The sequence below is a fragment of the Populus nigra genome, chromosome 10 (genome assembly GCF_951802175.1).
Source record: "Populus nigra chromosome 10, ddPopNigr1.1, whole genome shotgun sequence".
In the NCBI taxonomy this organism is placed as follows: domain Eukaryota; kingdom Viridiplantae; phylum Streptophyta; class Magnoliopsida; order Malpighiales; family Salicaceae; genus Populus; species Populus nigra.
Genome location: NC_084861.1, coordinates 5389515 through 5411346, shown reverse-complemented (window position 1 = coordinate 5411346; position 21832 = coordinate 5389515). Strand labels below are relative to the sequence as shown.

At 33.2% G+C, this 21832-nt stretch overlaps 3 protein-coding genes across 8 annotated transcripts; 1 reads left to right on the top strand and 2 right to left on the bottom strand.

Moving 5' to 3' along the window:
* Positions 1–2486: 2486 nt before the first annotated feature.
* On the top strand, positions 2487–3267 carry LOC133705223 (histone H1-like; the record flags this gene model as incomplete). Its single annotated transcript, XM_062130352.1, has 2 exons — positions 2487–2611; positions 2695–3267. Coding segments are annotated over 2 exons (552 nt in total), but the record flags the coding sequence as incomplete, so codon positions are not given.
* Positions 3268–3360: 93 nt separating this feature from the next.
* On the bottom strand, positions 3361–7169 carry LOC133704563 (calmodulin calcium-dependent NAD kinase-like). The gene is made up of 9 exons (XM_062129423.1): positions 7001–7169; positions 6707–6904; positions 6354–6580; positions 6177–6235; positions 5767–5979; positions 4628–4742; positions 4176–4498; positions 3915–4059; positions 3361–3681 (listed from the first exon to the last, which is right to left on the bottom strand). The coding sequence occupies exons 1-9, from the start codon at positions 7008–7010 to the stop codon at positions 3448–3450; spliced, it is 1524 nt and encodes a 507-aa protein (XP_061985407.1). The 5' UTR covers positions 7011–7169; the 3' UTR covers positions 3361–3447.
* Positions 7170–12716: 5547 nt separating this feature from the next.
* On the bottom strand, positions 12717–20818 carry LOC133705431 (uncharacterized). 6 transcript variants are annotated; one of them, XM_062130626.1, is made up of 8 exons: positions 20481–20809; positions 19492–20145; positions 18849–19373; positions 18564–18728; positions 15880–18163; positions 14148–14263; positions 13899–14011; positions 12717–13111 (listed from the first exon to the last, which is right to left on the bottom strand). In XM_062130626.1, exons 3-8 carry the CDS (start codon positions 19285–19287, stop codon positions 13004–13006), a joined length of 3225 nt encoding a protein of 1074 aa, XP_061986610.1. In that variant the 5' UTR covers positions 19288–19373; positions 19492–20145; positions 20481–20809; the 3' UTR covers positions 12717–13003. The 6 variants fall into 6 exon arrangements, with proteins under 6 accessions (XP_061986610.1, XP_061986612.1, XP_061986614.1 ...); XM_062130628.1 differs by having other exon boundaries at positions 19492–19822; XM_062130630.1 differs by lacking the exon at positions 19492–20145 and having other exon boundaries at positions 12717–13197; positions 20481–20817.
* Positions 20819–21832: the final 1014 nt, after the last annotated feature.

Genomic DNA, 21832 nt, shown 5'->3' with positions numbered 1-21832 from the left:
AATTAATATATTTTTAGTGTTTTTAAATTATTTTGATACACTAATATCAAAAAAAAAATTAAAAAAAATATTATTTTAATATATTTTTGAGTAAAAAACATTTTAAAAAGCAATCGTAACCACACTTTCAAATATTATTAAGTGACTTATTTACCCATGCAGTTCATATAAAAATCTAGCTATTTCATAAAAAAAATATTAGCTAGAAGAAAATTTTGTATTGTAAACAAAACAACTAATGTATAATTAAATAAATAAATAGGTAATACTGATAAATAAAATTCACAGGTTGGATTATATAACTCTAGTTTGACTTACAAATGAATTTATGTTGGCCTTATTTGTAAGAGAAAAATGAAAGTATAGGACTGTTTGTTTATTTGCTAGTTTTTAAATAATGAAGAGGGGGTAGAGTTTTTTTAATCTAAAATTTTTTTAAAATACATTTTCACCTAAAAATACTTGATAAATATTTTTATCATGTTAATAAATTAATTTTTAACTTAAAATACCTCTAAAACAGTCTAAAAAACAAAATCAAACTAGAAAAAAATTCATTTTCAACTCAATCTATTTTTCCCAAAAATATAAAATATTAAAAACACAATAAGACAGGTTGACGCTAAGATTGATATTTGTTTTTTTATTGGAATGTGGTTAATTAATATTTTTCTCTTTTCCTCATCATTTATCGATGAGTTTCTCTTCCCTCTTAAATTCATGGATTGAAAGAAATACAAAATAATTTTTTGAACCTAAACTAAGATTACAAAAGTTAAAGGGTCCAAATTAAAGAAGAAAGGAAAATAGATAGGCTGAAATATATATATATATATATATATATATATATATATATATATATATATATATATATATATATATATATATATATATATATATATATTTGGCTGACTTTGAGACCGACGACGTGGTTTTCACATGATTTACGTTGTGGGTGGAGGGCTCCGTCCTGCTCATAATGATCTTATATTAAAAGCACATATAATTTTATATGCTTTTGAATAATCAATAATAATGGTGTGGTTGAGTTAGGATTCAACAACCACATATAAAATAAAAAAATAAAAAAATACACAGCTGGAAATCACTTTACACTATTCTAAGGGACCGTTTGGGAACGCGGCTGCGGCCGCGTTTCCAAAAAATTTGAAAATTTTTTGTTTTTTTTTTTTTGCTAAAATTTAATATGCTTTGTACGTTTTGGATCGTTTTGATGTGCTGATGTCAAAAATAATTTTTAAAAAATAAAAAAACATCGTTGGCATGCATTTTGGTACGAAAAATTATTTGAAAAGCACCCGCAACCACACTGCCAAACACGCTCTAAATCTATCGCCAAAGCATCACACATATTATTGCATCAACTTGGCATTAAAATATTCTTAATATTAACATTTCCCAACAAAAGCTTAACATGATAATTTAAAAGGTTAACATGAATTTATTTTTTTAGTATTCTTTTTAAAATTGATTTAATTCAATTCCACCATTCAATATATAATTTACAGGAAATTGATCTTTGTATTTTTTTTTTTGTTTCCTTTATGTTGAATTATCTTGATCTTGTATCCATGATCGTGGGTTTTGAAGGTTAACCAAAATCAACTAATATTTTTTCCATTGCTTTTTAAATTAAATTTTTTTTTTTTTTTTTTTATCATTTGACATCGAGTTATTCAATAATCGAGCTTCATATATTTAGAATTGACTTTCAAACTTTTTCTCTTACGCTTCTTTTGATGAGATTGTCCTCACCTTATATTAATGATCGTGAAGTTAGTAAGTTGACCTAATTTAATTGGTTTTTTTTTTTTAATTTTATCCTGTAACATTGAGTTGTTTTAAAATCCAAGTAGATTTAAAGTGATTTTTTTATATTTTTTCACTGTCATATTTTTTTTGTTAGTTTATTTAATATTATTATTATTATATGTTTTAATTATATTGTTTAAATTATAAATTAAATAAACAACTCGTTTTCATATTTTTTTTCTTTAATATTATTTTTTTACATGGAAAAAAGTTTTATTCGACCCGCGTAGCCTCTCACTATTTTTTCCCAATTCACCTCGGCAAATCATTTATTTATCGTGCGTGCGTCGATGACTCCCAATCCAACGGCTCACCCTCCACACAAACCCCTTAAAAGAGAACAATCTTCGTCAATTCTCTCTCCACCAATTACAGCCCACTTCCCCAAATCCACTTTTCACTTTATCATTCACCGTAGATAAATTCCAATCCAACGGCAGACGTTAAATCATTCCTCCTGCGGATAGCAATCCGCGTCCGCCTCAAGTCAATTTCCACCGATTACAGCTCCTCCTTTTCATTTTCTCTCTCCTATAAATCCCCACTTTCTTCTGCCGCCAAATACCAGATTAAAAACATTCTCTCAATTCCTCTAATATCTCGAAGTTCCCCAAACACCAGACTCTTGATTTCTTAATTCTCTGTAACCAATCACGCCCTCCTCCGCCACCGCAGCTCCGTCGAAGGCCAAAGCCAACCTCTCTAAATCGAAGAAAACAGCAGCTGCATTAACCTCTGGTGGTGCCAAGAAACCCAGAGCCTACCCTACTTATCATGAGGTAATCAATCAATCATAAAACAGCTTATGACTAATCAAATGACACGTCGTTTCATATTATTTTTGTGATTTTGATGTATGCTGATGGTCAAGGAGGCGATTGTGGCTTTGGCTTTGAAGGAAAGGAGTGGATCGAGCCAGATTGCAATTGCTAAGTTCATCGAAGAGAAGCATAAGTCCAACCTCGCTGCAAATTTCAAGAAACTGCTGGTTGTTCAATTGAAGAAACTTGTTGCTAATGGCAAGCTAGTTAAGGTCAAGAACTCCTTCAAGCTCCCTCCTAAATCTTCCGCTAAGGATGCTGCTTCTGTGAAGAAAGCGGCTCCAGCGAAGCCCAAGGCCGAGGCTAAGCCTAAGCCGGAAAAGGCTGCGAAGGCTGAGGCTGTAAAGTCTCCGGCGAAGAAAGCTGTTGTAGCGGCTAAAAATAAGACTCCGGCGAAAAAGGCAGTAAAGAAAACCAAGAGTATTAAGTCGCCGGTGAAGAAGGCAGTTAAGAAGACCAAGAAGTGAAAGCAGTTTGTGGATAGAATGACAGGACTTGTACATTGAGGGTTTAGACGGGATTATTTGGGTATAGAATTGCTTGATTTTTTTAGGAGAAATAATTTCAATTTAATTCAACTTCTATTTGAAAGGGAATTATTTGTTTTAGTGAATATTTTGTATTGGTGTGGTTAATATTTTTTTATTTAAAAATATATTTTTTTACTTCCAGAAATTAAAAAAATAAATAAATATACTTTTAAAACTCATATAAACACAGGTTAAATTTCACGAAAAGAGAAAAATAATTCAAAGTTAATAGCGTAGCATTATCCATTTGGCAGAAAGCACAATCATGATTTTTCGATGTTTAGAATAGAGGTTCTGAGCTCCGATTGAACAGTGTGCCTGGAAGGATCCAAGACGATGTCTTTCCAAACAGAGCCCGGCTCGAAAATGGGGCTGGGGTCTGTGTAAAGCTCGTAGATGGAGTCTGCTTCAGCCCTCAAATTGCTTACATTTGTCAAGCATTTGTACCCCTCTGGATCAATCAGGAGCTTGTTGTCCCCATCTTTCCATGCTATCAGCTGCATTCATTTTGTGCCCATCAAAAAGTCAGTGTAAATAAAAAAATTCAAGGGTGGTTGGCAGACTCTCTTCCCTAATCGATGTGTTGTTTCAGAGGTGCCACGTTCATGCTTGACAAACCCTGTCATGAAATTTGAGGCGGTGTGCATTTGTGTGTGCCAGTCACTACGAGAAAGAAGAGAAGAAGCACGGGATGCATGGCGGATAAACCTGATGGAAGAGTCGTACTTACACTAGGCGGTGCTCCGACTGAATTGGTGCAATAAAGCCTGGCATTATCAACAAGTTGGCAGTATCTTTCAAATGCGCTGGCAAATCTCTTGTGGGATTTTAACTGGGAATCCACCCTCACTGCCCCTCTTGTCGTCATGGCTCTCCTGTTCAAAATCCCAGAAAAACATACCCTCTTTCATTACTACCATGTACCGTACGACAATAAACGAGAATGATGTTGATTACTACACAGCGAGTTTTATCATGTTTCGATTGTTACCTGATGCCTCTAACCACAGCTAGATAAGGGTCACAGACAACTCCAACCAGCTCTATTCTGTATGGTTTCCTGCCAGTTAATTCTCCTTTCTCGTTGTTTAATCGCTGGTCTTCTTCCTCTTGCTCTACCATTTCCCAGTAATTTACATCAACGGTCCCATCCTCAGCAACCTGGTGCCCTGGTCTCATTCGGTAACGACATTTGTGCACATTACGAGCCATGGCAATTGTTTGCTCCACGAAAGACTCCCATGAAAGGGTGCCATCAATGATTACATCCTGTCCTTCATTCAGTGCAGTTACTAGGAGTGATGATTGGTGCACCTATAACAGACAATAAGATTAATTACAGAATGGGATTGATTTCAACTTTATGATCCTGGATTGTTTTGTTTTTTAAAGCTAAAAATCTCTACCCAGGTGGAAAAAAAGAGGGGGGAATGGAGTCTTTACCAGTTCAGCCGTTTGAAGCATGTCATCGTGAATGTCTCGGTAGATGACATCCGACTCTTTGAATGCATCAGCCTCTACCACAACCGCCTTTGCCTTTGCTCCTGACCAGAACGGTCTGCCCAATTATGTATTGATCAGTGTCCCTTCAAATCACAATCACAAGGCATGCACTATTTTCCAAAGCAAAATTCAATTATCTTTACTCCGTGCCCCATTGTTTAATCGAATTCCGTAAATTAAATTTTCTTTCGACAAGATAATTGGCATTTTAGAAGGGGTATTATAGAATTCTAACACAACTTGATAAAAATTCCAAGAAAGCAATATAAGTAATAAAAAAAGGAAAAAGAAAAATACCACAATCACTTTGAAAATAGCGGTTGACATAGCTGCTGTTAGAAATAGTAATTGTTTTAAAAATTATGTTTTTGATTTAATTAACATGTATAAAAAATCAACTTAAATTTTTATAAAGATATAATAACCAATAAATAAGATTTAAAATCCAATGTTTAAGAAAGAATGAGTCATCAAAGATACTTTGAAGTTTTATTTTTGACATACTCAATATCACTAGAAAGATCTTGAGAGTTGATTCTAATCACACATTAAAAGACCACCAAACATAATCATAATTAATTAGTTAGGGTTTTTTTTAGGTTAGTTTAGGGTTAATTACAACATCATTTTGTATTCTTTCAAGGTATAGTTAAATTGTCTGTTGAGATATTTATATGTTGATTTTTATTAAGGTTAATTAATTTGTAAAAGAACATGTTTTGAAATATAACTAAACAACCACTAAACTAAAAAAAAAAATTAAAAAGCGATTGCTATTTTAAATAATGGTTGTTTACAAAAATAATATTTTCAAATGGGATTATATTCAAATTTTATTAATTTTCAAATAATTTTTTAATATATATTATTGTCCCAAAACTTTTAGGAAATTACAATATTTTTTTAAAAAGAACCCATGTTCAAGCCCTATTACTCTTAAAGTCTTCTTTCGTTTTTTTGGGTAGCTGATGCTCTTCTTTCATGCATGTTACACACACACACACACACACACACACAACATAGAAAAATCATGAAAGTTATTTTTAATGTTTACGAGGTAAAATTTGATAAATGCATACTCTTTGAGAATATTTTTGGTGACAGTGCTCTTGCCAGCCCCCATGCCACCACCCATAAGCAGCAGCACCGGACTTCTCTCACTCAGTGCCACCGGCACCATGACCTCCGTACAATGTGATTCCCCCTGGCCGATTACTGTCAATTCCTCATCTAGAGTAGAAAATGCCCTTGTAACCTTCAAGTTCTTGGTCACCCTCTCAAATCTTTGTTTTCTGCCAAAACCCACAAAAATTAAAACCATGACGATAATATAAAGTATCCATTCGATTCCTGAAACCATAAAGTTTGGTGTGGTATAAATGAAAAACCACGGCACCTCTGGCCCTTCATAAAAGAGAAAAATGAGGGCAAGTGGAAGTGGGTGAATTGAAAAATAAAATAAAAATGAGGCCAAGTAATATAACATTACAAGTCATTGTCATCAAACCCTTTGAACTTTGGTTTCCTCAAGGATTCAACATCCAAAACCTGCCATCCATACAGAAAATTAGAGTAAAGAGCATAAGACAACAATAACAAAAAACAGAAAATAAAAGGTACTGTTCCTTTTCTTTTTATTATTTGGTTCTGAAAATTGATGATAAACCTGACTGACAAACAGAGATGCTCTGCTCCAATGAAATGCAAAAAAAGTGAGGATGCATTTTTCAAATTCCCCCGTCAGCTTCACGTACAGAGAAGATTGAAACTCAGGTGCACCAGCAAAAAAGTCATAGATGTTATTCTCACACCCTTCAGATCTTTTCAGATAATCATAAGCCAATTTGCATAGCCGTGGACACTGATCTGCATGTACGAATCCCATCTGCCTAGCTACAAAGACCAGTAAAATGAAAAATGGGTAAAATTTCTTCTTTCTTGACTCTTGAGAAAAAAACATTATTTGTCAAGAAAAAGTAATACAACTGAAACAGTTTATAGTTACTTAAATTAATTTACCAACATAATCGGAGAATCTTTCAAGTTTTGCCAAACGGCCAGATTCTGTCCTGACTAAGCCTGGAATGATGTGCTGGTCTCTTTTAGCTTTTGATTTTCTCCAATAGTCGTGAGCAGCAGCAGCGGCACTGATGAAACCCAGTAAGGAAGCGGCAAGAGCTCCTGTCAAAGTGACTTTGGCATGGCCGCTATTATTATCTAAAAGAAAGGAAGGAACCGTCGTCAAAGCTTTTTTTCTTACTAGAAAACGATCAGACAGAGAGATTACGCAGAGAAAGAAAAAAGAAGGCTTACCTGGCTGCATCTTGTTGAAATTAGCTTAGAGGAGGCTTCACTGCAGATTTGAAATAGTTTGCCGGGCTTTAGATGATTTTACCGATTACAGATGGAGATCATCTCATGATAAAACGAGCATGTGACTTTGCGGGTCTCTGTAAATAAAGGATGATGGATAAATTTTTATATGCTTATCGATTCCCACATGACCAAAAAGAAGAAGCATTTCTTTGATTTGATGCACATCCTTTCACGTTTTATTAATTAAAATAAAAGCTAAAGTATATGGAATTTTTTTATACACGTGTCTTTGTTCATCGTGGATTAAAATAATGAATTGATAACTTTATTCTTAAAAAAATCTCATTAAAATGCTTTTTCATAGATTAAAATGATCTTCTTTTTAGTTCATTTATCATTTGTGAATCGTTAAGGGGGTGTCTTGATTTTTTCATTAATCTTGTGTACATTTAAATAACTCTGTTGCCCTTCAGTTAACTATGGCTTATGGTTTTTTTGGCATTTTGTATTTTTAGTTATAGTATAAAGGTAGGACGGTGTTAAAAAAAAAAACTGCCGTGTTCTAAAGGTAGGACGGTGTTAAAAAAAAAAACGTTAAAAGCTGACATGTGAGCATGTTAGCCTCTTTCGGGCGATGCATGCTGTTTTATATAGTGGTAAAAAAATTGATTCTACCGCATTAATGCATTCATCTTATCCTCGTCTTCATCTATGTGAGACGCGTGTGCTCGTCGGATTTTTGATGAGTCTCTGATATCTTTTTTTTTTCTCTTAAAAAATTATGCATAGCTCCTTACATTTTCATATTAGCCCTTTAAGTTCATTTTCTTTTGATTTTTTCCTTGATTTTTTAATATCTATTTGTTTTATTTTGATTCATTTCTCAAATTTTCTTTTTTCTTTTTGCAATTGCATCCTCCTTTAAATTTTTTGTCTATCAAATTTGGTCCTTATTATTTTGATTTTGTTTTTTGTTTTTACTTTTATTTTGTTGATCTATTTGTTGTTGGTGTTTCAAAATCCATCGTTTTAATTTTGATTTTTAATTTTAGTCCTTTTCTCTTTTGTTAGAGTTTTATTTATTTTCAATTTAATTCTTTAATTTTAATTTGTATATATAATATTTTTTGATTTAGTCCTTCTGCTTTTGATTTTTTTATCCTTGGCTCTTTTGTCAAGGTTGTTATAGCTTTTAATTTTATCCTTCAAATCAAGATTATAATTTTTTTTCAATAATAATAATAATAATATTAATTTCAATTTGATCTTTCTTCTTTTGATTTCTTATTTGTTTCCTTTATCCTTTAAATCAAGTTTATGATTATTGTTATAGTAGTAGTAGTAGTGGTGGTAGTAGTAATATTAATAGTGGTAATTACAATGATTGTAATAATAATAATGATATTAATAATGATAATGATACTAATAATACTGCTAATAGTGATAATAATGTTAATAATAATGCTAATAATAGTATTTTATTATGATAGTAATAGTGGTGATGATGATAATAATTGTGATAATAATATTAATAATAGTAATAATTGTGATAGTACAACAACAACAATGATGATGATAACGATAATAATAATAATAACTAAAATAATAATGTTATTAATAGTAATAGTAATAATGAAAACAATCTAATAATACTGCTAATAGTGATAATAATTGTAGTAATAATAGTAGTTTTTTACGATAATAATAGTGGTAATAAGAGTAATAATTATGATAATAACAGTATTAACATTGCTAAGCAGAAAGAATAATAGTAACAAATGATAACATTAGTAGGATATTATTAATAATAATGATAATAACACCACAACCTCCAATAATAATAATAGCGGTAGTAGTTCTTACATTTCGATAAAAAAATAGTAGTAATAATAGTAGTTTATTATGATGGTTGTGATGGTTATGATATCAATAATTATAGTGATAATAGTAATAATAATAACAACTGTAATAATAATAATATCAACAACTCAAAATAATAATAATGATATCAATGATAATTTTAATAACAACAACAACAATAATAGTATTAATGCTAATAATAATAATAATAATAATAATAATAATAATAATAATAATAATAATAGCAGCAACAATAGTAGTAACAATGATAATAGTGATGATAATAGATAATAATAATGTTAATAAGGCCAATGATAATAAAGGTAGTAATAGTAATAATAGAAGTAGCAATAATAAAACGATAATAATAATGTTGGTGGTGATAATAGTAGTAGTAGTAGTTAATAATAATAGTAGTAGTAGTAGTAGTACTAATAATAATAATAATTGTTATAACAATAAGAATAATTATTATTATAATAGTGATAAAAATAAAAACAAAGGTAATATTCGTAGTTGTAACAAAAAAAAATGTATTAACAATAATAATAACAACAATGATAATAACACTGATAATAATCATAGTGATAGTGATCATGATAATAATATTAATAATAATGATGACGATAATAATGATAATGATATTACTTATTAATAATGATAGTGATAATGATCATGATAATAATATTAATAATAATGATGTCGATAATAATGATGATGATATTACTTATTAATAATAATAATGATAGTGATCATGATAATGATAGTTGTAATGATGATGATGATCATGATGATCATGATGATAATAATAATAATAATAATAATAATAATAATAATAATAATAATAATAATAATAGCAGCAACAATGATAATAATAATAAACATGATAATAGTAATAGTGATAGTAATAATTCATCATTCGATGTTAGATTTGTTGGGGATTGAGTTTTACTGTTTTTCCATGTTAGATTTGTTGGGGATTGAGTTTTACTGTTTTTCCATGTACGATATTTTTAGTCTAATAACCAGAGTTATGAGTATAAAATGCTCATGTGGCCCGACGTTCTCTTTTATTTTTTGCCTTATTGGTTGTTTTTTTTTTCTGATTTTTTCATTCAACATCAGTGTTTTTAAATAAAAAAGGGTCATCTAGGTCTCCTTTGGAATTATTAAATAAACCAATTCACATCAAGTTAACTATAATATAGTTTGGGTGTTAGGTCTGACATCTTAGCAGACCCATAGGTGCTTGGGTTTATCGTGTAGCAGATTTCAATAGGATTGGGTTTGACGTCTCGCTAGATCTCTGACACTTGGTTTTAGAGTGCAGCCGAGCTCGATATAGTTGAGTTTAATATCTTAATAGACTTACTAGCTTTTGAACTCAATGCATAACCGAGTTCTATAGAGTATTTAGAGGTGTAGGGTAAGGCCTTTCAAGAAAAAGGAATTTGTGTAAAATATGTTCGTACAACATATAGTAAAAATAAAAAAGGACAATGTCATCCCACTGGGAGCGAGTCAGAGTAAGGGTCAATATGAAAATAAAAAAAATGAAGATATAATTAAACTTATATAAATGGGTATAAAATGAAATAACCATATTTTTTAGGGGTTTAAAAATATATTGGGGTGGGGCCCCGCCTGCATAGATAATTATTAAAGTAAGAGCCTAAGTGGGTGATGTATGCGATACATCTGGGACCGTTGGAATAATATTCTATACATTGATAATTGATGGTTCTTTTATGAAAGATCTTATCTATCTTCGTTTGTAAGTAATCTATTTACCTGTGCAACGTTTCGATTCATATAAAAATCTAGCTATTTCTTAAAAAAATAAAAATTAGCTAGAAGAAAATTTTGTATTGTAAACAAAACAGTTAATGTATATTTAATTAAATAAATTGGTAATACTAATAAATAAAATTCACATGTTGGATTATATAACTCTAGTTTGATTTACAAATGAATTTATGTTGGCTTTTTTTTGAAGAGAAAAATAAAAGTAAACGACTCTTTGTCTGTTTGCTAGTTTTTGAATAATGGAGAGGTGGTAGAGTTTTTTTAATCTAAAAGTATATTTTTAAATATATTTCACCTAAAAATACATTATAAATATTCTTAAAATGTTAATGAATTAATTTTTAACTCAAAACACCTCTAAATCGGTCTAAAACAAGGTTGTCAATTTCGTTTCGGGAGGTGTTTTATTTTTTCAATTGGAATGGAATGTTTTAGTTTCGGAGTGTTTCGGTGTGCCGTTTCGGGGTTGTACTGTTCATATATATATATAAAAATTCAACAAACATAATTCAAATTGAAGATAAATTAATTATAAATTATGCAATACAAACACAATGTCAAACAAATATAGTTTCAAAAATTAAAATATTTCTAAATAGTCAAGATTAAATAGATCTTTAACTTAAAGTAATTCAACTTAAACAAAATATCAAAATATTATGAAAGTAAAATGTTTTAACACAAAGATTTTAAATATAAAGTTAGGTCAATGTTATTAAGGCTAATGGAATCTAAAGCATTCCTTGTTTTGCTCAAATTCCTACAAAGTATAAACATGAAAAAAACAACATGAATATAAACCATATATATTAGTGATAAATCTAATTTTAAAAATTAATATCATTGCTATTGAAAATAGTAATGAAAAAGAGCTTTTATACTTGGGTGGTTTAATTAATTAAATTGAACAAGATTCAATTTGATTCAATGACTTTTCAAGAGCGGAACGGAACATGTGGAATGAAACCGGAACATTCCGGCCGGAATTTAGCCGAAAAATTTGGAATGGACTGAGATTTAAAATGAGATGAAAATTGTTCCATTTTGTTCTATTTTTTTAAATTGGTATGAAATGTTTCGGTCATTCCAGGCGAAACGAAACGAAATTGACAACCTTAATATGAAAAACAAAACCAAACTAGAAAAAAAAATTCTTTTTCAAACTTTTCCAGACCCCATAAAAGCTTAAAAACACAATAAGAGATATTGACACTTAGATTGATTTTTTTTTAATCGGAATGTGGCCACCTAATGTTTTTCTTTTTTCTTTACCGTTCATCGACGAGCTTCTCTCCTCACTCAAATTCATGTATTGAAAAAAGTACAAAATAAATTCTTTAACCAAAACTAAGACTAAAAAAGTTAAAGGGTCCAATCCAAAAAAATAAAGGAAAATAGGTGGGCTGAAAAAAAGCTGCTTTTGAGACCGACGACGTGGTTTTCACATGATCTACGTTGTGGCTCCGTCCTGCTTTATAGTAAAAGCATATATAATTTAGTATTTGAATCAGTTTATATATATTTTAATTAATTTTATAGGTTTTAAAATTAATAATTATATAAACTTTCAGATCAAAATATATATAATTTAATATATATAATTTTAATAAATAATAATGGTGTTGATGAGTCAGGATTCAACTACCATATTAAATACACAGCTGGAAATCAATTTACACTATTTTAAAATACGATTTGTTTTTTTAAATATTTTTTATTTTTTATTTTAAATTAATATTATTTTAATATTTTTAAATTATTTTGATGAGTTAAATTTTAAAAATATTATTTTAAAATATTTTTAAATAAAAATTATTTTAAAAAATAATTCCATAACAACCGTAACTATATCGCCAAAGCATCACACATATTATTGCATCAACTTGGCATTAAAATATTCTTAATATTAACAGCTGATTAAGGAACAGCTGAGGTGTATGTTTCACTTTTACCTGCTGCTGCATTAATGTTAGAAATTATACCATGATGTTATTGGTCTGCAAATCACTGTCTTTTACGCGACAGTCACAGAGGTATTTGTCGTCACTGAGGGTAAACATATCATTTTATATATCAATCTTAATTAAAAAAAAAACACACACAGAGACAATTAAAGAATCTATGGATATATCAGCACAAATATGAAGATAAGCTTTCTCTCCCTAGCCATTCCTCCATGCCAAACGTACTGGACGATGGTGTCATGTTTACGAGGGACAGATGAAAAGCAATAGAAATGGCAATTCAAAACATTATATGCAAAAGCTTACTCAAGCGCTTTGTTCTTCTCACTTTTTATGTATTTTTGCAAGCGACACCTGAATCTATATCTGCCTAAAACCCTAACACTTTCATCTCTTCAACTTTCAATCTTAAATCTTCTTCGGAGGGTGTCTTGCCACCATCCTTCAAGGTTGCACACCACCATGCCATTAGCTCACCCTGCACAAATGAGAGCAACATACGAATAGAATCACTTTCTTTCCCAGGTACAAGGTAACATGAACTGTCTCCCAACCAGACGACTTCTACAAAAAGAAAATGGTGGAAATATTATCCTGGGGAACTTGAAGGTCCATTCTTAAATAGTCATTAAATATATGATAATTTATTAAGAAACTCAGAGTCATTGACTTCCTGTACTAACAAACAACAGGTTTGCTGTGTTTGAAGGGTTCGTAGATGATTTTGAAGGTGTCAGACTACATTACTTAGGTGAGAGTATGTAGTAAAATAACATTGAAAACTCAAATTGTCTTCATGAAGGGTTCGTAGATGATTTTGAAGGTGTCAGACTGCATTACTTAGGTGAGAGTATGTAGTAACTTAACATTGAAAACTCAAATTGTCTTCATGAAGAGACTCCATCAAGCAAATGCAGATTCAGTCATATAAATCATCAATGAAGGAGACTTCAATGCAACATGAATCAAGATTCAGAGTGTAAAATAGGCAAATAGAAGAAAGATCATAAGGCCATATTCTGATGAGTCGTGATCCTTGAATGAGAAAGGGCTACTTGACCGAGGCCAACTAATCGTGCATTCAAAACATACAAACATGATTCAACATGGGAAAAAAGGCTGTAAATAGCCAGATTAATTACATGCAGTCTATGAATAAAGATATCAAGCTCGCAGATTCAGCTGGAAATCTATAGATCAAAGATTGAAATTTAAATTGCTAGATTATATAAAACATGAATTCGTTTTCAGAGTCGGGCTTTTACCTCGGTGAAATCGTGGTTGGAGATATATTGACTCTCAACTAAACATTTGACGCCACCTACAATTACAGCAATAGAATTTTTGAACTTTTGTTTTGAACTCTGACTTTGAACTCCTGTATGATCAAAAGAAAGAACAGGGGAAAAAGGGGAGGGGGTGAGTCGTCAACAGAAAAGGAAGCTAATTAATGACAACTATGCAACTCGTCCATCTATCATAGATAGGAGACAGGGTAAACAATTTTGGCTTACCAGTAATGTAGGCTACATAATACCCAGTTCCCCCCAGTCCCTGTTCCCACTTCCCAAGCCGCAAGCGCAGGAAAAAGCCATCGAGATGTGATGGTGGTGTATGGGAATTCATCCATCTGGTGCCAATGCATACAACATAGCAAATATCAATAAAAGGATAAAAACTTTTACGACAATAATTTCTAGAAAAGAAAAACTCAAGCTTTGATGAATGTTACAGATAAAACCAAGGTTATTCCTTGAAAGTAGTTTTGAGTTTTTGTTCAAATTGGTGTTGATAAGTAGGACTTTCAAGGGAGAAAATCATAAATGAGAAAGCAGGACTAGATTTATAATTATCTTGTAATTGAGTTTTTCTAGAATGACCAGCGATTGCCTTCAATTGCAGTGTAGCTGATGTAATTGTTGTGCAGTTATCATAAAAAAGCCACAGACACATGATCACATATTTGCTCCTCTTTGTTCAAATTTTGCATGGAGGTATGCCAACAGAAGATGAAAAAAGAGCAACTAAAATTTACCCCCCATTGATATTGACCATGAAGTACATTAATTAGAGCCGTAAGATAGGTATGCAGAGAGCTATCCGAGCAATTCAAACTATGAAAAACAGTACTATCCTTTTCTTCTGACGATTTATGCAGGCTGGTACTCTCAATCTATGTCTTGCAATCCTTCCTTTTCTTCTGACACTCTCTCTTCTTCAGCCACAATCATTTCTCTTTTTTCTTCCTTATGCTTCACCAATGCAATATCTAATACATTTAAGTTATTGGTTCTGATCCTGTACCTTCTTGCATAAGTTGTAAAATATGTCACCTCATTATACTTCTATCATAGGATTCTCATAGCCACTATCCTGAGCTCCTCACCACGTGTTTCCTTGGAATTAATTTTCCTAGAAGGTCACTCAGATTTCACTTCAAGTTCAAAAAATTTCAAAGTTATGGAGAAGAAGAAAAAAGGTCATCCTTCAGTGGTCCTGAACACTACAGGCAGATTACAATTTGATCTGCATCAGAAGGTAACACAGTTATCCAAATGCCATCTTCTTGCCACAAGGCCAGACTCTCTATAACATAAAACCATGTTGCAGAAACAAGCTTGTAAGATATGCAAAAGAAAAATTGAAAAGAACTGACTTCGAGGTGGGAGGCAAATGCTAAAATCATGAGCCAAAGTAATATGAGGACAAAATAGCAGAAGATGATTTGATAGAATAAGCATGGACAGACCAATATTAAGCCAGATGTTCAAGCCAATGCATTTCAAAATTCCAGCTCACGAACTTTCTGGTTCAAATCTGTCATACTCGGTTCATATTTAGGAAAATGAGGCTTTAATGTCCGTACCAGAAGTTTATTAGATTTTCTACGCAATCAAACAAATTCCCACATCGGACTTGGTTTATCTAGTTAAGAAAATAAATCAGATGCTGGAAACTGGAAGCATGTCTTCCCAACTCCAACAGTAAACAAGATGCCGTGATGAACAAACACAGCCTATTACAGGTATAAACAGGCCACACTTCAGATTAAACTAAACAAAAGCTCGACCATATGGTTGAAAACAACCTGAAATTTATCTGTCTGTTTATGATGTCTCAAACAATTAGAGGGGTGCAGATATCCGAGTGCTAAAATGTCTTTAGTTATTGCATGGCAGTTTATAGGAAAGATCTAAAAAAATAATAACAGTGAAGATGACAGTTTAGTTGGAATGATCTACTTACTTGAGAATAATTGTTCGAGATAAACGAAGCCTTTTTACTGCATCAAAAATTCCCTTGGGCACGTCCAATATCTGGCTATTGATAAAATTGCTCAAAGGCATGACCTGGTTTTCTTTCAACTTCTTTTCCCCAGAACTTGAAGCAGTGTCTCTCTCAAACGGTTTCATATTCATATTCGTTTTCCCAGAGGCAGAAGCTTCATGCAATTTCCCATTGCGAATTGTAGGTGCATCAGCAGCTTGCAATTGACTATCCTTGCCATCTGACTGCTTTGCATCGTCTTCATTTCTTGGATTGAGCAGAATTTTACAAGGGCTGGATTCATGGACCAGAGAAGCGCCATATTCTGCTTGATGTCTTGTTCTTGAAGAGGCACTAGGACATGCAACAGCCCAGTGATTTGACTGGAAACATCTTATGCACACACAGGGAAATTCGTTTGCTCCGTTAAATGAATTAGCATTTCTTAGAATATCTGCAAGCTCACTATCTATTATCTCTGGACAATCTCGCACATGGTGACCTTTTATGCCACAAAAGAAACATGTCAGGTTTCCATGAGAAGAATCATCTGTCCCGTATGATGGCATGATGTGCTTGAGGGCATCCAATCTCCTTGCAAAGACAGAAGCCATCGCCTCTGAATTTCTGAATCTTGAAAAAGGCAAGGTAGAGTTCATTTTACACATGGACTTCTCATCATGGTGTCCATTTACTTTATTTATGCTAAATGAAACTTCAGTACTGTTGGCACAATTTTGCATGCATACCGGGTCCTCAGAGAAGTGCTCCTCCTCCCTAGCCCCCACAATTTTTTTATCTTGGTAAGAAGACGGATGATTCTGCCACTGAGCCTTCAGCCTTTTGAAATCGGTAAAGCCATCAAGAGCTTCGCCAGTTCTTCTGTGGCAAAGATCCCGGTTTGACAATGGACCAGAAGTTTTTGGAGAAAGCCGAGTTATCCACAAGCTTGTGAGTGGGTCACTTTTGTACCCGGAAGTATTTGTGGCCTTGCCTTCAGATGGCTGTTCAGCATCGTTCCTCTTACGTTTACCCCGAGAGGAATTGGAGCTTGTCCCATCTTTCTCCTTATCAGTTGCCATGTTGCATGAATTTTTTTTCTCTGCAGAGTTACTCCCGCTGATCTCCTGACCAGAAGCAATATTGGTGGATAAAAGTTTGGTCAAGGCTGGTGGAGCTGTACCATTTCCAGATGTCGACTCATTTAACTTCTCATTTGGTTGAAGAAACCGTTTGTACACATTGTCAGTCACCATAGGACAGGCTATTGGAGTAGCATTAGAGTCCCAGATCTTGTTGTCCAGCCCAAGTTCTTTAGATCTTTCCGTTTGAGTATTGGCATTCAAAGCGACAGTTTCTTGAGCCTTTGTCTTGGGACAATACAATGACTGAAAAAGCGAATGAAATCCCATGGTTTTGCACCCTTGATCTTGATTTCTGTTACATGAAATGAGATTCTTATCACGATCCTCATGTCCATGCTTGTGATTTGCAAGGGTAAGAGCAAGAGAAGGTGCCTCATCTTCATTTGATTTTAAGAACCCCTTCATCATGTTTGAGATCCAATTCATGAATGAACCATCATGTTTAACAAATGACGAGGAACCGGGACTTTCTTGAATTTTTGTTTTGATACTTTTGCTCCCAACATAAGAATGTGGATTAAAGTTCCGTTGCCTTTTGCCAGTAGAAAATAACCCAACACTGTTGCAACTTTCAACACTTTCATGGCTGTTATCATCCATGTCCAGCATTCTTTCATTTAAATTTCCATCAGATAAAGCCTTAGCCTTGCCTTTCATTTGATACCTCCGGGTTCTGCTGTATGTGGGAGACTGTTTAGTGGCACAATCATTGTCTTTAGGAAGTATCTCATCATCCTGCTGAGAGCTACTCCGGACTTCCTTGGCATTTTGTGATCCTACAATCTCAGTTGCCACATCACAGACATTTTCACTATGTGGAGTTTTAAAATCATTCTCTGCAGTTGACTCCAGTTTTTCCAGAGGACAGATGTAGGGACCAGTCCCCATATTATTCTCTCTCTCTTTTTCCATGCATGAAGGTGATTCAAAATGTTCTCTTCCTAATGGTGCTTTCTGCATATTAGTGTCATAAGATTCACATTCTTCCACAGAGCAAACTTGCGAGGCCGAAACAATTTCTGTCTGTAATGTGTGACTTGCATCACCAACACCTCCAATCCTGACATTAGGTTCCTTGGAAGTTGGGCCATTCTGTGCCACATCCAGTTTCGTTTCATCTATTTAAATTGAAAAATGAAAAAATCAGTGTCCTGTTAGGAATGAGAATATCGAAGCATGAACAACCAGTTTCTTCAGGCACCTAAAAAGAACAAATATATTGATAAAATAACAAGGAAGCAGATTGATGAACAGCTCTAAAGAGAATTTGAATAAAATGTTTGATTCTCCGGCTGCAATTCAATTAGGGACCGTGTAGAATCTTTTTGTCTCTCACGTCAAGTTTAGGTTATTTATTTAAACAAAATATGCAGAACAGTACAACGAAGTAATTTCTAATAATCCAGTGCTTTTAGGACTCCAGTTGCAACGGCTACTGAAGTTCTTTAAAACTATTATGTGGATGTGTATTTTAGAAAGGTAGGAACTAAACTAAGTTGAGAAGATCAAATCAAGCACCTGACAAACTTGGAAATTTGGTTTCCCAGGTCCTAGATATTTCATCTACTTGAAGATTGATCGGATCATAAATATCTTCTGCTTTATTGTTTCTTGCATCCTCCATTTTCTGCAGAAAAGGTAGCCCAACTGCTGTTTTCATTTCCTCCTTGTGATCATCAGTTGCTGCCAAATGAGAGATTTTCAGTAAAATAAGACAGGTTTCATCTGTACTGGATAGGAATTTCTATAGGTTGACATTCACCAATACATAATACATTATACCTGCAAGGAATTCATAATTACCTATTTTGACTTTATGCCTTGATTCACTTAACAACGGAAATAGGCCTGTATCACTTGTAACGAACTTTGTGGGGTTGTCTCTTCCAGCAACTTCACTCCTCACGTCAGATTCTTCTGGAGGAGTCATGAAAACTTTTTTGCCGATAGCTTTGTCAGCATTTGATCCACTTACCATATCACTTGGTCCTGCACCCCGTAACAGAGAGGGTTTTTTGTTGGAGAAGGTTCCATCGGCGCATTTAAGACTCAAACCTTTCTTTGGAGACCAAACTAGTTCAGACAGGGCATTGGTGGCCACAAATGTCATGTCTACACTTGAAGCTGCATTTGCACCTGCACCTGAATCATTCTTCAATCTTCTCTGAATGCACTGATTGGAATAACCCAGGGAAAATCCTAAATCAATTACAGGTTCTATGTTTTTATCATTTGTATCCATCTTTGCGGGATGAACTCTTCAGTGGGCAATCCTGAAATGCCAACGAGGTCCAGGTCAGACCTCTCCATGATCCAAAACATGAAACTCTGTCTCCACAAAACAATAAAGTCAATATATATTAATGTAGACTGTCAAGAGGCAATGACCACATGATGAAGCATAAGATATAATTTTCTGGAAAAGTTGGTGGAAACTAGTTCAGACCTTTTTTTTTAGCGTGCAATGGCAAGCTTAATCAACAGAGGGTAACAAGCAGCGGAGTAGGGGAAATTTCACAAGGGGTTCAGAGCAAAAGGAGAGTTTTTGAAAATGGGGGTCATGGCCCTATCAACCCCTCCTCAGGGCTCTACCAGTGAAGATAAGACTCACTCTTCCTCCAGTAATCTTTCCCAGCGAAAAGATTCACAGGTCCTATGTTTATAGCCATTTATTTGGAATCATAGGAAAAAAAAGTCTGAAACCGTATGCTGCCAGGCATCATGATGCATAAGCATTCCAAATTACATTGTAATGTGCTTGTTTGACGGTGACCATTCTGCTAAATCATTCATTTATAAGACATCAATTGTAACATTAATCAAGCATAGGACAGAAGAATCATGTCTTCACAGCTAAACCAAAAATGTTACCGGCCTCTTGAAGGACATGGAACTGCGAACAGTAATGATTAATTACTTATCCACATGAAAACAATGGTTCTTTCCTTCAAGAGCTAAACCATCATAGGATGAATCCAGCATTGCCCAGAGTATAGGGGGTAAAGAAGATTGAGTAATATAGAAGTTGTAATTAGTAAGGACTAAAACATCTTCACTTCCTTCTAAGAAAAAAACCCTAATAGGATGAATCCAGCATTGCCTGGCATACAAAGAACATACAACATATGATTGAATCTCAGAAAACAAAGGAATAAAACTTTCTTCCAAAATAAAAGGCAAAGGAATAATATAAGAACTGATAAATGATTTGTATTTCATCTGCAAGATTAGATAAATACATCAACAAAAGAGGAATTTAAAATCACACGACCATCATCTCAAAACAAGAAGTCTCTGGTACATGTATGAAAGATTTGGAGAGATTTCCTTGAAAAGACCATCAAAATCCAAACAAAATCTACTTACAGCTAAAAGCATTAATGAAAAATGAGAGAAACACAAGAATAGAAAAGAAGATTTTAGAGACCCCCATACCTAACAGTCCCTTAAATCCCTGAAAGAAGTAATCTTCCTATTGCTGATCCTATGAAGCACAAGCACTAGCAGACACCTTCTGAACAAAGCAAGACGATTAAGTACGCTTGGATTTTTACTTTTTAGACAAGTAGAGAGAAGGAAGGAGGACTTGGTCTCAATAACAGAGTGGCATACAAAAACGCAAGGTGGCTGCCATGCGTCCTGCTACAATAAGCACACATACTGGCTTTTGCTGAGATTCTAAAGTATGAGGTTCAGGGAATGCCACGAGGAGACATGGTGTGCCAATAAATATCAAGTCAAGCTACTTCTACTTATCACGGTCCTATCTGTTTATGTCATGGTATGATAAATAAATAAAGATAGCTACGAGATTAGTAAAGGGTAGCGCGCATCATCATCATCATCTGTCAAAATCTCTTCTTTTTCCGGGGTTCCTGGGAAAAATGTAAACTCTTCGACTTCGGAGTCAAGAGTACAAATAATCTACTTTGTAAAGTTTCGAGGTTTTTGCCTCATCCACGGGGAAAGCCAACATTGATGTCACCAATTATTTCAGTTCACTTTGTGTTTCTCTATATCTTTGTTTAATGAATAAATAACAAAAAAAAGTGGGTTCATGTGCCCCGTCAGGAATCCAAAAAATCCATGATTTCTTAGGTCCCGAGCTGACCATATTCATCCCGTATCTCACAGTTAATCAGGTTTTAGATTTTCTTTTAAATTAAAACATACGACCTCAAGTGCTTGAATTGAGCAAAGTAAACAAATTATCAGCATGTATTCCAACAACCATTCGATCGAGGAAGAAAAGGAAATTGTTTGATCTCGAGTTGGTGGTAGTAATCTTTTCGGAGGAGGATCCAGCCGATCGACTGTTGTTTACTACTTTCCCTATCTATGGTTGTTACTTTAATCTTCTAATAAGAAACAAGATGATCCTATCATTGGCTGTTCTAGAATCATCAACAATTATTATAAAAAATATAGAATAGTGAAATGAATTCAATTTAGGCGTATTATAATTATGAAACATGGATGGATTATGTGTCAATTTATTTATTGATAATTTAGGATAATATAGGAATTTAATTACCTATTATTTGATCCCCAATTTATTTTTCAATTAAACTCCCTTTCTCATTAAACATACAAAATCATGTAACATATTTCTTCCAGCAACGTAGGGGCATAAAACTAAAAATTATACATATCTTCGTAATTTTGTTTTCGGTCAAGATCTCCCTCGAATCTCATCAACCCAAAGTTTCATGAGACTCGAACGATGATGGTTGCAGTTATAAATTTATTTTTATATTTTAAAATTATTTTTTAAAATATTTTTAAAT

Bases quoted from the DNA above. Each gene is read 5' to 3' on its own strand.
- LOC133705431 (XM_062130626.1), bottom strand. From the start codon at position 19,287: ATGGATACAAATGATAAAAACATAGAACCTGTAATTGATTTAGGATTT. The intron at 18,164-18,563 runs GTGCTTGATTTG...CAATTTAAATAG, and splicing joins CAAATTTCCAAGTTTGTCAG to ATGAAACGAAACTGGATGTG. The intron at 14,264-15,879 runs GTAAGTAGATCA...CATTGGCACCAG, and splicing joins TCTCGAACAATTATTCTCAA to ATGGATGAATTCCCATACAC.
- LOC133704563 (XM_062129423.1), bottom strand. The intron at 6,581-6,706 runs GTAAATTAATTT...TGGTCTTTGTAG, and splicing joins AAGATTCTCCGATTATGTTG to CTAGGCAGATGGGATTCGTA. The intron at 4,060-4,175 runs GTAACAATCGAA...GATTTTGAACAG, and splicing joins GCTGTGGTTAGAGGCATCAG to GAGAGCCATGACGACAAGAG.